The following is a 16129-nucleotide window of genomic DNA, read 5'->3' as shown; positions in this document are numbered from 1 at the left end:
GTGGAAAGACAACTCTGATAAGGCAATGACCGACAGCCATAATAAGATGATCACAGGTAGGTGAAGTGGTCAATAGCAAAGCTTACAGTGATGGGAGATTGTCAGAGAACTAATAACCTGAAACTATTCACCATAGTATTGGCTGGGAAGGGAACAATATGATGGCTTTTCTACAGCATCTCTGCCCAGCTATTTTTCCTTCTCTTACTTCCTTTCAGCTTTCTGTAAAGCAAGAGTGCACAGAGTATATGGTACACAAGATAACAAGGTGCACCCCAAGCAATTACAGTGGGGTTTATTGATTATCAAGACTACATGAAAGTTATTCACCATTCTGGAAAATTTCAAACCAGCTCCACTTTTGAAGGGCATAAAATGACTTTTTTTCTGAACTTTAGTGCCAGAATGGCCTCTGCTTGAAGAGTAATGAGCACCCTGTTTAATTAGCAGTTACCTCTTTAGCCTTTTTCTTTATGTGCCAAGCTCTTCTTAAAGGGTTATACCGCCACCCCGGGAGAACAACTAAACCCTGGGCAGCTGCACGATCAGAATACCGCTAGAGAAAAGCAGTTCGTTATTAAAATCTTTCGGGGTAACGTGACCAACACTCATCCTTATTTTTGAACCCTCATCACATGCCCCAGATCAGCATAAGACAATAAGCATTAAAGCAATGAAAGGGCAAAAAAAAAAAGAAAAAGATACATTTACATATTGACAGAAAACAGTTTAAATAATTCCCCCAACAAACAACTACATAACAAAAATCAAAAACAACCTTCCACAGATTAGGGTGCGAGAATGTTCTCGCCTGAGATAACCCGGTTTCTCAAATTAGATCACTGTCCTTGCAGTTCCCGAGCAAGGTGTAATGTTGGAAGTCTCATGGAGTATGCCAGCAGCCAAGCCGGTAACAAAAAATGTTCTGTCCTACTGGTTTCAAAAGGTTGATTGCCCCGGTGAAACCAAAACAAAGTTTGTCTTCAGAGACACATCTCCCTTACATTGCTGAGTAAAATAAAACTTTTTTCCAGCAGGTGGATTCTTGGTACTAATTCGTTGCTTCTCCTTGCTCCACCGCTCAATCTCTCTCTCTCTCTCTCTCTCCCCCCTTCTTTTCCGGTTAAAGAGTCTTCAGCCCCAAAAGTCCTATCCACGTTGTGTCTTCCCCTTAAAGATGCATTTCCCCATTTTTAGAGAACTCTCATTAACCCATTTCTTGATGTACACCCTATGGAGACGCAAACTGACAACAGGACAATAGCACATGTGGCATCCGCTACAGCAGTGCTCCGCAACCGGTGTGCCACGGCACACTGGTGTGCCTTGAGCGGATACAGGTGTGACGCGGTCAAATAAGACAATTTTCTAACTAAATAAATATTTCAACGGTCCTCCTTATAAACACAATAACGAGAATACGTGCAATGAAATATTCGCGTAAATAGCCTTTTAAAGGTTTCATAATTTTGTGTCATTTCTCTGAAATAATAAATCCCAGCGCCTGTCGCCTATGACGTAGGCCCTACGTAGTCGCCAGACAACTCCGTAGTATGCTTTGATAGGCAGAGCGCTCCGTGCCCTCACCTAGATTCAATTAAAGCCGACATATTAGTCGTGCTACGTCGCATTCACTCGTCTTGCGACAGTAGTTATCATTCATTACTATTAGTTGTGTTGCTGAATTGTGTATGGTTAACGTTCTTCGTGTGATTCATATTTAGTTTTATACCCCTTTAAATATGGATACATTTTTACGTGGAAAAGATTCGTCTTCACGTACAGATAATGAAGAACCCAGCACAAGTGTTGCAAAAAAAAAACAAAGAAGATTGTGAAAAGGAAGTACAACGAAGACTACATTCAATATGGATTCTCGTGGTGTGGTGACGAAACGGCTCCAAAGCCACAATGCATCATTTGCGGCGATCAGCTATCAAACGAGGCAATGGCACCCAGTAAACTAAATCGCCATCTAAATTCAAACCATCCCAGTTACGCCAAAAAAGACAAACAACTCTTGTGTTAATTAAAAATGATAAGCGGTCATGCTTAAAAGATCTTGACCAAGAACTTCGGGTTGCGCTGTCAAATATTGAGCCGAATATAAAACTTTTGTGTTCATTGAAACAAGCGCAGGTATCACATTAATCAGTCATTATGTTATAATAATTATTAAGATTGCATAAAAGTAAATATAGTATAGTTTTTATGTATGTATACTTATAATAAATGTATACTTAATAAAAAATGAATTTATTGTAAAATTTGTGTATTAAATTAATATCTATATATCAGTGGCGTAGCTGGAGATCATGTTGTCCGGGGCAGTGAAAAATTTGACGCCCCAAAGCTGAAAGAAATTTTTTTTGCGCCTCCTCAAGGAACAAAAAAAAAAAAAAAAGGAAACTACCACAGTTTGGACGCCCCTAAATAGCTGCCGCTCGGAGCGGAACGCACCCCCCCATATCCCCCATACCCGACCTAGCTATGCCACTGCTATATATTTTAGCTTTTGACGTGCCGCGGAAATTCTAGGAAGAACTTTGGTGTGTCGTAGGTGAGAACAGGTTGAGGAGCACTGCGCTACAGGATAAGAATATATTTCATGACTTTGAGCTGAGGCAAACAAAAGTTTAGACAACTTTGAATCGCTTGGTACTTTTCTTGTGTTTCTTCTCCACAGAATATCTTCAGCCTTGAGTTCTCCAGTGATGTATTGCCATGACTACTCCAAGCTGTTATGTTATGAAGTCAGTCTTGCTGGCTCTTTTAATGCTGGTCAAGTTTTTCTAAAATGATTCTTTGAGGACTGACTATCCCTTAGTGTTTTAGTTTAAGTCCTTGTAATTGTCGTTCTCATTGTTAGTGGTACACTTGTTAGAGGAGTGCTGGTTAGTGTTCATCAGTTTTTTTGTGTATTTTTTTTTCTTTTTCATCTTTTTTTGCCCTTTATGGAGTGAGGTGGCTAGATTTCTGCCTTTAACTGCTAGCATCCCAAGCTTCTGTGTTTGTTGGGTTTCCCTAAAGCATACTATCTACCTCAGACAAAGTAGTGAGTGTTTGGGAATGAGTACTCCTGAAACCAAGGTATTTGTGTTCCAGTTTTACAACAGATGTTTAAAATGCTTACATCAGTCGCTGTTCAGAGCAAGCGGGTATGTGTTCTACATAGTTCTTTGAGATTGTGGCTTTCTCTACAAAACATTTTTTGAGGTTGTGAGTGACTGTTGGGTGCTTGCTGTTGCTGGGTTGCATTTTGCTCTTTTGGCACTTAATTCTATGTGTCTTTTCTTCAGGTTTCACTGTTTTGTTTGTTTTAGACCATGGTTAATTTAAATGCACCATCCTGGAATGATAGAACCTTGTGAATTCCTCAGAAAAGGTATTTTTGTGAGTGATTTTTGTTTTTGTTTTTTTCCACAGACAACACATTACTCTTATTTTACTGAGATCAAATGATTGAAGCAAGATTTTACACATACTGCTACTAAGTGTTACGTGGTTGTCTATATCTTCTGCTGTCAAGTACTACTCTTTAGATTATGGTCCTGAGTTCTGGATGTGATTCTGAAAAAAGTTTCTGTTATCTCCCGTCTGAGCTTGGTGGTATATAAAAAAAAAAAGGATTTATTGCTGTGTATGCTTCCACCCTTTTCTGTGGTACTTTCTTCCTAAATCTAAGCAGCTAAATTCCTAAATTTCCTAAATATGAATTTGTTACTGGTACAGATACCAGTGCTGTTCTGAACTTATTTTTGGGTAACACCACTTTGTGACTCCCACTCCGGCATTGATTAAATTGTGTTTGTTACTCCCTAGCTTCTGCTATAACCGGTGACAGTCTATTCTCCTCCTATTTCTCAGATCATAAGTGTGGAATGCCAAAAATACTTTTCCACTGTATAGCATCCTGGACATCATGACGGAAATTCAATACAGTTTTGCCCCAGAACCCTAAATTATTACGTATTTCATTCCTAAGCTCAATAAATTTATTTATATTAATACTAGGTTAACTTAAGATCCTGCCCTTTACTGGATGGCTGCTGAAGGTTTTCTTTGTGATGCTTCAATTGCTTTGCCAGTGCTTAGCACATGAATCTCCATCAAAAGATTTCTGATTTTGCCCTTCTTCCTGTGTGAACTCCTTTCTTAAATGCTTTTTAATGAATTACTATGCCTTTGAGTATTTTGCTCTTTATTTGCAAAACATACATACTTTCTATGTGGAGTTTGTTAAGTATGCATGATTTTACTTCTCATCTCAAAAGAGATACAAATGCAAGATTAGCTGCTCTAAATAAAACAATTATGAGATAGAGTACTTCTATGTTTGAATAGGCATACTATTTTCATTTTTTCCTGCTTTATATCTGATATTACCTAAAATTGTACTAAGCAAGTTCAATAGGTGGATGAATGGACATTTAGACATTTCTTTGTTTTGTTTAATTAGCTGTTATATTTCCAAAATGATTAACTGCAGTGTAAAAGTTGTTGTGAGCTGTCCATGATTAACATCGTTCTTTAGATCTAAAAGAGATAAGCATGTTTGCTTATTATGAGGCCACTGGCTATTTCTGTACTGCAACTGAGGTTTTTTTTTGTTTTTTTAACTCATTTAAAAGGTGCAGCCTAAATGATGGGCAACGATATGACATTATGAATGGCTATGCTCTGTATGTGGCTGAGACTGTGGTTTTCTGCTCACTCACCCTGTAAAAGGTTGCCTGGGGGCAATGGCAATTTTTGTATGCATGTGTGTTGACTGTCTGCAGTGGCCTGTCCGTAATCTGCCATGGTGTGGGTGGCAGAGGGATGAACTGGCACACGCAAGCACTCTTCATTCCTGTTGGTTTATTTTGTCTGGCTGTCAAAGTCACTTACAGTGCATCCGGAAAGTATTCACAGCGCATCATTTTTTCCACATTTTGTTATGTTACAACCTTATTCCAAAAAATTCTACTCACAACACCCCATAATGACAATGTGAAAAAAGTTTACTTGAGGTTTTTGCAAATTTATTAAAAATAAAAAAACTGAGAAATCACATGTACATAAGTATTCACAGCCTTTGGCATGAAGCTCAAAATTGAGCTCAGGAGCATCCTGTTTCCCCTGATCATCCTTGAGATGTTTCTGCAGCTTAATTGGAGTCCACCTGTGGTAAAGTCAGTTGATTGGACATGATTGTTTTCCACAAAATGTGGAAAAAGTGATGCACTGTGAATACTTTCTGGATGCACTGTATTTCTGTGGTGTCACTCATATCATAATGAGATTTGTTTGCTTTGTGACATGTTCATGGGGAATTTTGAAATCTTTCACATTTCTAGAATGGAACTTTATCCGCACGTGTAACATCTCAGTAAACTGTTTAAAACCTTGCTTTTGTTGTATAGGATTTAGTTCTAAAGGTCCCTTATCTCAAAAAGAGTTTTGTGGCTTTTGCTGCATACTTATGACATTTAAAGAAAAGCTACTAGTGGGTGATTTCTTACTTAAGAGTTTCTAGCCATATCACAGCCAACTTCATGGTAGAGCCTACTTAAGACAATCTGAATTATGATTCACTGCCCCTGTAGAGCAAAAAACATTTTTCTAATTGTGCAATTTAAGGATTACTTGATTGACAGAGGACATTTAATAATTGCAAAGTAAACGTACTTATTAAATGTAAAGGAGGAAGATAGAATTCTTTAGTGTTTATAATGTTTTGAAAATGTAGACAGATGTGCAGAAAAGATGTGGACATACATTCTGAACACTTATTATCTAAAGTCAGAAATGGATTTAAAAAAAAAAAACTATATGGTCATATTTACAATGTTAAAGCAAGGAAACGCAAAGAAATTTTGTATGTTCAGTTATTTTCAAAAATGTCACACACAATGTTTTTAGACAACAGGGGGACTCTCTAAAGGGTTTTCAAGCAGATTCAGTCAATTTTACAGTGCATCCGGAAAGTATTCACAGCGCATCACTTTTTCCACATTTTGTTATGTTACAGCCTTATTCCAAAACTAGGTGGCTCCGCCCCCTGCTCGCTTCGCTCGCCAACCCCTGGTGTTGGGAAATGACAAAGAGCGTGATGTATGAATGAGATATAGCATAGTGTGAAGGTGTAGATGATGCATATAGAAAGCAAACAATAAAGTGTGTGGCACAGTGTAACGGTATATTGGAAAATTTCTTTGTATACAACATTAGTAGTAAAGATGGTGTCTTGTCCTTGAATGAGTTTTCCTTGGCATGGAGCACTTATAACCTTAACTTTAACGTCAGATGAAGGTCGAAATTGTGAGAAGGCCACATAAAGTTGCCCATGTCCAAAAACAGGTTCAGAGAGGTGGATGCCAACCTTGTTCATGGTGGGTAAATAGTGTTTAAATATTCTAAGGGGAAATGAAGATGGTCATTGTCATCATCAGAGTCAACTTTGTCAGAGTTTAGAAAGAGTTGTGTCTCTTCAGGAAGTAATGCAATGACTTGGTTATTTATGTGATCCACATCAATATTTTTTGGACATAATATAGTGTGTTGTGTTAAAAGGGGTATTTTGTCTAATGAGATTGCTGTTCCAAATATCTCTGTAACTAAGTCGTCTCAGATAAAGGCTTGAGGAATTGTAATAATATCAGGGTGAAGTATATCTGTATTGGTGAGTGTACCATCTCCCAGTTGTAATAAACAATTGTTATAATCTGGATCTGGACATCGCATGTTTAGTACTAACTGTATCTTTTGAAAGCGATGCCAATTGTCTGCGTATTTTAAGGTGGATTGAACAATAGGTGAGCGCATGGCATGTGGAACAATAGCTAAGCACTGTCTAAAATCTCCTCCTAATAAAAGTACCTTTCCTCCAAAGGGAATATTATTATTCATCAACGTTTGTAGAAGTTTATCAATGGTGTTGAGTAAGTGACTGGATGCCATTGTACATTCATCAATAATTAACAGTTTTGCAAGACGGATGCCACGTGTATTGCTACTGTTCATGTTCATAGTGGATAGCGATTTGTAGGATCTAATGCAGTTCATAAAGTTTTTACTTTCAGGTACATCGTTAGTTAGAAGCTTCTGTAGATATTCAGGATATGAATGTAAAGGAGGCAGTCTAATTTGACCCTTTTGACAACAACGTGTAAATTCATTACTTGTATTGCCAGTTGTTTCTTCAGGGAAGTTAAGTGAATGACAATGATTGGAAATGACATTCATTAATCCCAATGAATTTTCCTGAATAGTGGACTCATTATTGAACGCGTTGACGTGTATCTTTTGCTTGTGCCGTTTGAGAGGCGCGGCGTTGTATGTCCAGTATTTGGGACGTGTTGTTTTGGAGCTGTAATCGATTTGCCTGTGCTGTGTGAGAAGCCCGTTGTAGTTTATGGCGTGCAGTGTTTGAATTGAGCCTTGCCCGTTTTTGTATGTCGGTCAGTTGAGCTTTCTGTTTTTGGAGCCTTGTCTGCTTGTTTACCGGCAATTCAGATGCGCGTTGTAGACGTCTGCGTTTATTTATTTTGTCCCTTCGCTGCCGTTTCTGTATGTCTGAGAGGGAGGTGTTTCGTTTTGAACCTGTGCCTGTTTCGATGCAGCACTTTGAGACGCGCGGTGCATGCGTCTACCTTGATTGTGTCTGTCCATCTGGTTTCGTTTCTGTAACTGTGTTAGTTGAGCTTTGCGTATTTGGAGCTGAGACATTTGTTCTTACGGAGTTTCAGAAGCGCGTTGTAGGCGCCGATGTGTATTGTTTTTTTTCATGCGGGTTCGTGTGTTTGGTCCCGTTACCCGAGCCGTATCGTTTTGTACCCGTGATCGTGAATTCATGACTTGTTTGTTCTTCAGCGTTAGAAATATGGATATGTAATAAGGAGGATCGCACTCACTGTTAATATGGAGCCTTTTCTGCGGTTGAACGGTTAATAGTGCCTCATTATAATGAGATCCACCTATGCTGCATAGTGTGAATGAATTGAGATGACGTATGTTTAATACGGACGGTTCGTTCAGAAATGGGGCTTTGTGTGTCATTTCTTATTTATGTTAGTGTGGTCGTGGGTCTGAATCGTCCTTTTTGTGTACGTTTCGTGTGCTATGTCCATAGTCTGTCCCGTTTCGTGTCCAATGGGCTTTGTGTGGCACTCGCGTTTTCTTTTTTTTTGTGTGCTAGGGGCTTGTTGCCTGAGTTTTTATTTCTGTTAGTGGAAAGGGTGTTTGTGTGTCGTGGGTCTGAATCGTCTTTTTTGTGTGCGAACCGTTTCGTGTGCTATGTGGCACTTGCGTGTGACTCCTTTGTTTTTGGTGTTCTAGGGGCGCGTCGCCTCATTTCTTATTTCAGTTACTGGAGGGGGGCTTTGTGTGTCGTGGGTCTCAATCCTCTTCTTTGTGTGTGTCCCGTTTCGTGTGCAATGGGCTTCGTGCGGCGCTGTTTGCGGCACCGGCGTCTGACTCCTTTTTTCTGTGTGCTATGGGCACGGCGCCTCATTTCTTATTTTACGTTGCATTCCATCCGGTTTCCGTTGCTTGGAGGGGGGGATTTGTGGGGCGCCTGCGCAGTACGTCTTTTGCGTCCACGGCCCATGGCCGGATGTCCCTGCGTCCATCCGGTTTACCATTCTCGTTTAGTAATATGGATGGATTAAATTCATTTTTTTCCTCAGAATTCTACACACAACACCCCATAATGACAACGTGAAAAAAGTTTACTTGAGGTTTTTGCAAGTTTATTAAAAATAAAAAAACTGAGAAATCACATGTACATAAGTATTCACAGCCTTTGCTCAATACTTTGTCGATGCACCTTTGGCAGCAATTACAGCCTCAAGTCTTGTTGAATATGATGCCACAAGCTTGGCATACCTATCCTTGGCCAGTTTCGCCCATTCCTTTTTGTAGCACCTCTCAAGCTCCATCAGGTTGGATGGGAAGCATCGGTGCACAGCCTTTTTAAGATCTCTCCGGAGATGTTCAATCGGATTCAAGTCTGGGCTCTGGATGGGCCACTCAAGAACATTCACAGAGTTGTCCTGAAGCCACTCCTTTGATATCTTGGCTGTGTGCTTAGGGTCGTTGTCCTTCTGAAAGATGAACCGTCGCCCCAGTCTGAGGTCAAGAGCGCTCTGGAGCAGGTTTTCATCCAGGATGTCTCTGTACATTGCTGCAGTCATCTTTCCCTTTATTCTGACTAGTCTCCCAGTTCCTGCCGCTGAAAAACATCCCCACAGCATGATGCTTCCACCACCATGCTTCACTGTAGGGATGGTGCCAGGTTTCCTCCAAACATGACGCCTAGCATTCACACCAAAGAGTTCAATCTTTGTCTCATCAGACCAGAGAATTTTCCTTCTCATGGTCTGAGAGTCCTTCAGGGGCCTTTAGGCAAACTCCAGGCGGGCTGCCATGTGCCTTTTACTAAGGAGTGGCTTCCGTCTGGCCACTCTACCATACAGGCCTGATTGGTGGATTGCTGCAGAGATGGTTGTCCTTCTGGAAGGTTCTCCTCTCTCCACAAAGGACCTCTGGAGCTCTGACAGAGTGACCATCGGGTTCTTGGTCACCTCCCTGACTAAGGCCCTTCTCCCCGGATCGCTCAGTTTAGATGGCCGGCCAGCTCTAGGAAGAGTCCTGGTGGTTTCAAACTTCTTCCACTTACGGATGATGGAGGCCACTGTGCTCATTGGGACCTTCAAAGCAGCAGAAATTTTTCTGTAACCTTCCCCAGATATGTGCCTCGAGACAATCCTGTCTCGGAGGTCTACAGACAATTGCTTTCACTTCATGCTTGGTTTGTGCTCTGACATGAACTGTCAACTGTGGGACCTTATTTACACAGGTCTGTGCCTTTCCAAATCATGTCCAATTATCTGAATTTACCACAGGTGGACTCCAATTAAGCTGCAGAAACATCTCAAGGATGATCAGGGGAAACAGGATGCATCTGAGCTCAATTTTGAGCTTCACGGCAAAGGCTGTGAATACTTATATACATGTGCTTTCTCAATTTTTTTATTTTTAATAAATTTGCAAAAACCTCAAGTAAACTTTTTTCACGTTGTCATAATGGGGTGTTGTGTGTAGAATTCTGAGGAAAAAAATGAATTTAATCCATTTTGGAATAAGGCTGTAATATAACAAAATGTGGAAAAAGCGGATGCACTGTACATTTAACTTCCAATCCAGCAGAGTCATCTTCTCTCTGTCAGTCCTTTTACAAATAAGTCCTAGCCAGTGAAATGTCCACTATACCAGACTATGTTTTATTAAGCAGTAGTTTTGCTATGGTGTCAGTTTTGAGTGTGTGTAATTATAGATTTTAATTTTTGTTTAAATATGGTGCACGGTGCATAGAGAAACATAAATGAAGCTGCACTGGGTAATTCGAAGGGCCTGGGTGAGGTGTCTGTTGGGACTGGGGGAAGGGATCCCAGGTGCGAATATAATGGGAGGATGGATGTCAAAGATCTTCTTTGTAGTCGACATTAGTGGAGGGTGCACTGCAGCACTCCTGAATTTCCTGAACAAAGATAGTGCAGGGAGTGCAGTTACTCTTGATCTTCACCTAGAGCACAGAAAAGCAGGGATAATGTGGTGAGCTGGACATTAGTTTTATTTGAGTTATTTTTCTTTCATAAGCAGCCTTTCGTTCCATGGAACAGCCTGAAAGAGCAAGAAGGGAAATACACTGGGAGGATTTGCTACTTTTTGTCTTTGATTTAGAAAGTCATCCGAGTCTCTTTACACAGCCTGGACAAGAGAGAAGGGAAAAGGACTAGAGTCAATGTGTTTCTGTCTTTAGGAATCTGTGTTTCTTCACATTTATTCATACACACATGGACTGTAGACTGATGGGCTTGTTAGTGTGATTTTTCAGTTAACCTTTAAATATTTGATATTTCTGATATCACCTTGCCTTTATTAATGAACTGTCTATTTTTGTACTGTCTTGTCTGTGTCACTCTCACTCACTCTGGTTTATTCTTGGCATGACTACTAGATGCCCCAGTTTTAGACTGATGTGGGATATATGGCGGGTATGGGGCATCACAGTAGTCTGTTGTGTGCTACCCAAAATTTACCTGCTCATGTTTTCTATATCATGAATACTACTGGGCATGCTCTTTCTCTCTTGGCATGTCAGAGGAGCAGGATTTTGTGAAGTGTGGTCTGCCTCACTCAGGGAGGCAGAATGGGGGGGGGGGGGGGGGGGGGGGGGGGGAGGAGGGCTGTTGCGGGTTTGAGAAAGAAAATGAGAGCTCTGCTGTTATCTATCCTTTCGACCCCAAAAACCATTAATGCTTACACAACAATAGGCTTCAACACCTGGTGATAATATGAAATCTAGGTCAAAGCTATGATATGTAAAAATGTACTACCTTAACTGAAGACAACAAAATGTCAACAAAAGTTCAGAAGCAATGTTTTTTTGACCAAACAGTAACTTTGTCAGCTGGAATGTCAAAGGTCTTAATCTTGAATTAAAGAAAAAGTATTTACTCACTTACCAGGTTTAAATGCCAAGATAGTATTTATACAGGAGACTCATGGAATAAGTAAGGACCAGGTTTTTCACTCTTGCTATACAAAGAAAACTAGGGGTTTGGGAATCTTAATACATGGAACTATCCCATTTATAGCATCTGACATATGTCTTGGTGATCTGCAATTTATTTAATACTAAACTGATTCTAATAGATATTACTCACCTAACATGGATAATAGAGACTTCTTCCAAAGTGTATTTGCATCTGTTTCTTAATGTTAGAAAGAGGATGGGAGCATGTACTTATAGTGTGTTGCTGCACCCACCACAGAGCAAACCACTTGGATTGGGACCCGAGTGAGAACACTTTTAAAGTCTCTGGCCATTATACCTTTATTAGTATTTTAAATCCAGACATGAATAGGTCTTCAGCTACAGTGGGGATAACATCTAATACTGCAAAAATAATTACACAGTTTGTAATGGATTTTATAGAACTTGTAATGGATTTAATGGAACTTATCAGACTTAAGGAGGTTTTTAAATCCTAACCTTAGAGCATATTCCTTCTTCTCACAAGTTCATCCTTGTTCCTCAAGAATTATTTTTTCATAGACGATAATTTTTTGACCATTATCAAATTGTGCAAGTACAATGCTATTGTTATTTCCAACCACGCCTCCCTGCTCATGTAGCTTAACTTACTATGTCCTGCACACTCATCTCGTAGCTGGGTTCTTAACTCCCTGTCATTAGCTGATGAACACTGTATAGAATTCATATCCAAGCAAATTAAATATTTTCTGGAGACAAATTCATCCCCAAAGGTCTCTGCAGGTGTACTCTGGGAAACCCTGAAGGCAATTTTAACAGGACAGATTATTTCATATCTCTCACAAAAATAAATTGCAGTGCAACACCAGTAATTACCAACACAGATGGAGATGAAATTATTGTCCATAAACATACAATACAATGTACACATTTAGAGACTACTATAAGTCCTTATATTCTACTCAGTTTAAAGAAGACAAGACACAATCTAATCCGTTTTTCCATGTATTTACATATACCACAGGTAGATACTCTCCGTGCAGAGGAATTGGATAAACTTACGACACTCTCAGAATCACTAGACGCTATAAACTAAGTTCAGAGTGGGAAAGCAGTAGGCCCTGATGGCTACCCTGCCCAATTTTATAAAACATTTTCAATTAAGTTAGCTTCCCTTTTATTGGCAACATTTATGGAAGCCAGAGACAATAAAATTCTACCTCAAACTTTTCACAAAGCATTAACTATTGTCTTTCCTCAGAAAAAATAAGGACTTATTACAAGGTGCATCGTACATACTAGTCTCACTTCTGAATAATGATATTAAGATACTCTCAAGTTCTAACTAGGAAGCGCCTGGAATCAAACCTGTGACCTCTTGATTATGAGTTGGCAGTTCTTACCGCTGCACCACCCAAGCAATTGTGTCGGCATCATACACCTGACCTGATTTATTTTTCTTCTGTTATATTCTTGAATAAAAGTGCACTTCATGTGAAAAGTTTGTTTTACTTACAGATATATGTTCAACATTTCTTGCATTTCCTGTCATCCTACATTTACATAGATAGTTGTAGACACGGAACACACATGAAATCAATGTGTTCCAAATAACGATATATTATTTACCCTATACAGCTCCAGGCACCGCATACCCAGAAAAAGAAGACTTTAGCTTGGAACCTTTTGCCCAAGTTGAGCTGCGGCGGTAGGGGGATGGGACAGCAGGCTGCTTGTGCTGAATGACACATTTGCAAAACAGAAGACACTAATGGAGAGGTGCGAAGGAATTTAAAGTGGCCTGTGATTATGAGTCTTTTCGCAGGCTTCAGGAATTCTAGTGTTAAATGTCTATCCGACAGCCTTGGTATCATAATCACACCTAATCCAATAACAGCTGTGTTTGGTGTACTCCCAGATGGGCTTAAAGTGGAGAATGACAAAGAAACTCTAATTGACTTTACTTCACTACTAACACGTAGAGTTCTCTTGCTCAACTGGAAGAATCCTAGCCCACCTCTTTTAAGTCAGTGGGTAACTGATTTTATATACTATTTTTTAAAACCTGGAAGGATCTAATTAATAACATTTTGGCATAAGCTTTTATATTGGGGGAAATGATTTTTCTCTCTCTTTTACGCTCAAAGTTTTATTCTTTTTCTTTTTGATGGGGGTTGAATTGAATTTAGTTTTGTTAAGTTTTCTTGTTTGTATGGAATGTAACTTGCTTTTAATAAATTCAATAAAAAAATAGTTTGTTATTTACACCTGTACACATCTGGCAGAAACAAACTGTCCTTTTGTGCCTGCTTACGTTTGTGCTGTCTGCCTGAAATTGAAATAAATACAATTAAAAACAACACTGGTGTGATTCATGTTGACAGTATTGTTTCAAATGTATTACTTTATAATGTATTTACAATTATAAGTGTATACTTGAGACATGTTAATTTGTACTCACATTAGTCATAATTTACTTACTGTGTTCTTTGTCTTAAATAAAAATTTGGAACCGTGGAAGCTCCCAGTGGATGCAGTTTTGCTGCCCCCAATGTAAACATTGTTGTGATAGGGTTCATGTCACTGTTGATTTTCACTGACATGTTTTTCAGTATTTCTTGAATGAGATGCTTGCCACTCTGAAACTGGCCCCTTCATACTACTCAGCAGGCCAAAAAATACTGTTTGCAAATGTGTTCTTAACTCTTTCAGGGTGGATGTCGACTTTTGTCAAAATTCAGGGGTTGTGAACGATAATCAGCTGTAAACTATGACAGAACTCGCAGTTACATTTTAGTTTAACTCTCTTTGCTAGAAGGAAAGTTATCGTCATTGATTTGACCTTGATTCCTTTCACGTACATGTGTAACAAAGAGCAAATGACCTCTAAGATGGCATCGACATCTGGCGAGAAACCATAGCGAATTTGCAAAACAAAATACTTCATTTTTGACGTTTTATGTATTACTGCTGACCTGTTGGACTTCGATGATGATCTGGAGATGGAGATTGAAAATGAAAGTGAGGTACCAGTATCAGCTGATCGTTCTCCAGCTGACCGTGGTGCTGAATACGTTTGTGTAGCTGATACGCCTACAGCAGCATTCGCATAGGAGGACTGCCACTTATGATGACAAGAGGTACTATCTGGATTGCGTTCCCATTGCAACTGCTGCGTGAAGACAACCAGGCATCTGGCTTGCTGCGCATTCCTGCTGGCCATCGAGCCATTCGTTTTATGTTGATTTATGTGTGAAACCATGCTTTGTGTGCTTTTCAGAAAACAGACTTTTTTGGAAAAACTATTCAGCCCTCTAAGAGTTAATATTTCATGACAAATCTAAATTAATCAAATATAAATAGTCAATAAATTATCAGTTTAATACAATTAAAAACCACAACAGATATCGGTAAAACATTGAAGTACACTGAACAAATTGAGAACAGCTGCATTATAAAACAACAGGGCAAGGTTTATTCTACTAGTGAAAGACAGTGTAAGGAGCGATATAAATTAAGAATTGGTTACAGTATATAACTAAAAAGAAACAGACCAGGATAATGTGATAAATTTTAGGTAAAGATTTCAAGACAAATAAACTCTTTGACTATTGATTTTGATATGGCTGTATTATAGTGGTGTATGTCATCACTGTTGTTAGAATGGAATGTTTGCATTGTCACCATGTTTATCATACTTGTGTTTACTATGGGGCAAGCACAGAAGTATAGTGTGTCACGTTTATACTGCTCTGTAAGATATTAATTAACAGCCATATTAATGAGGCCTGGCAATACAAAATAATTATTCGTTTTACTTATTTAAATTGGAATTGCCAAAATCTTCTCTGTTGTCATTTTTATGGCAACATTTTGAAATATTGGCACTGATTTGAGGAAAAAAATATGTCAAGTTTATTCCCAGGATCTGAGCTTATTTTCCAGTGCTCTTTGTCTCCCTTTTTGACATTTCTCTTTCAGGAACACATGGTTGAGAGTACATAATATGTCATGTGTCTGTCCTGTAACGGTCATATTAAAATATTAATTTTAAAAAATAACTAAAGATTATAATGTTTATAATTAAATGAGAAAATTCTGGAATGCTTAGTTCATGCAATTACTCCATATATTATGTCAAATAATTATTAGATGCTTTTCGGTGGCATCACATGCATTTGATTTAATTTACAGAAGCCCAGAAAAGAAAGTCTCAGGAAGTGGTACCCTAACCATGGTCATCTTTTGTTTCTTTCATCTTAGGCAACTGTGCTTGCTGCTGAATGCTGAGAACATATTCCATTCAATGGCTGACATCCTGTTGAAGGAGGAGGACTTGAAATTTGCTTCCACCATGGTACAGACTCTCAATACCATTCTGCTTACTTCAGCAGAGCTCTTCCAGCTGCGGAATCAGTTGAAGGATCTACGAACCCAGGTACACTACCAAAACAGAAATAAATGAGTTTTTAGTAATTAGAAATAGTTTTGAAATGGAATGTTTTTTATTTAGTGTATGATCTATTGCTTTCTAAAGGTAAGGTGTTTGCAGCTAGCTGTAACCAGTGTGACAAAATAAGAACACAA

General features: G+C 39.1%; 1 protein-coding gene across 1 annotated transcript in view; it reads left to right on the top strand.

Moving 5' to 3' along the window:
• The window catches only part of vac14 (vac14 homolog (S. cerevisiae)), a 201993-nt gene that overhangs the window by 147360 nt on the left and 38504 nt on the right, over nt 1-16129 (top strand). Inside the window, exon 15 of the mRNA XM_028809690.2 lies at nt 15806-15980. Coding sequence (XP_028665523.2) covers nt 15806-15980 — 175 coding nt within the window. The remainder of the gene's footprint in view (nt 1-15805; nt 15981-16129) is intronic.

The sequence above is a fragment of the Erpetoichthys calabaricus genome, chromosome 9 (genome assembly GCF_900747795.2).
Source record: "Erpetoichthys calabaricus chromosome 9, fErpCal1.3, whole genome shotgun sequence".
Lineage (NCBI taxonomy): Eukaryota > Metazoa > Chordata > Cladistia > Polypteriformes > Polypteridae > Erpetoichthys > Erpetoichthys calabaricus.
Note: the sequence above shows the minus strand (reverse complement) of the source record. Positions and strands in the feature narration are given on the sequence as shown.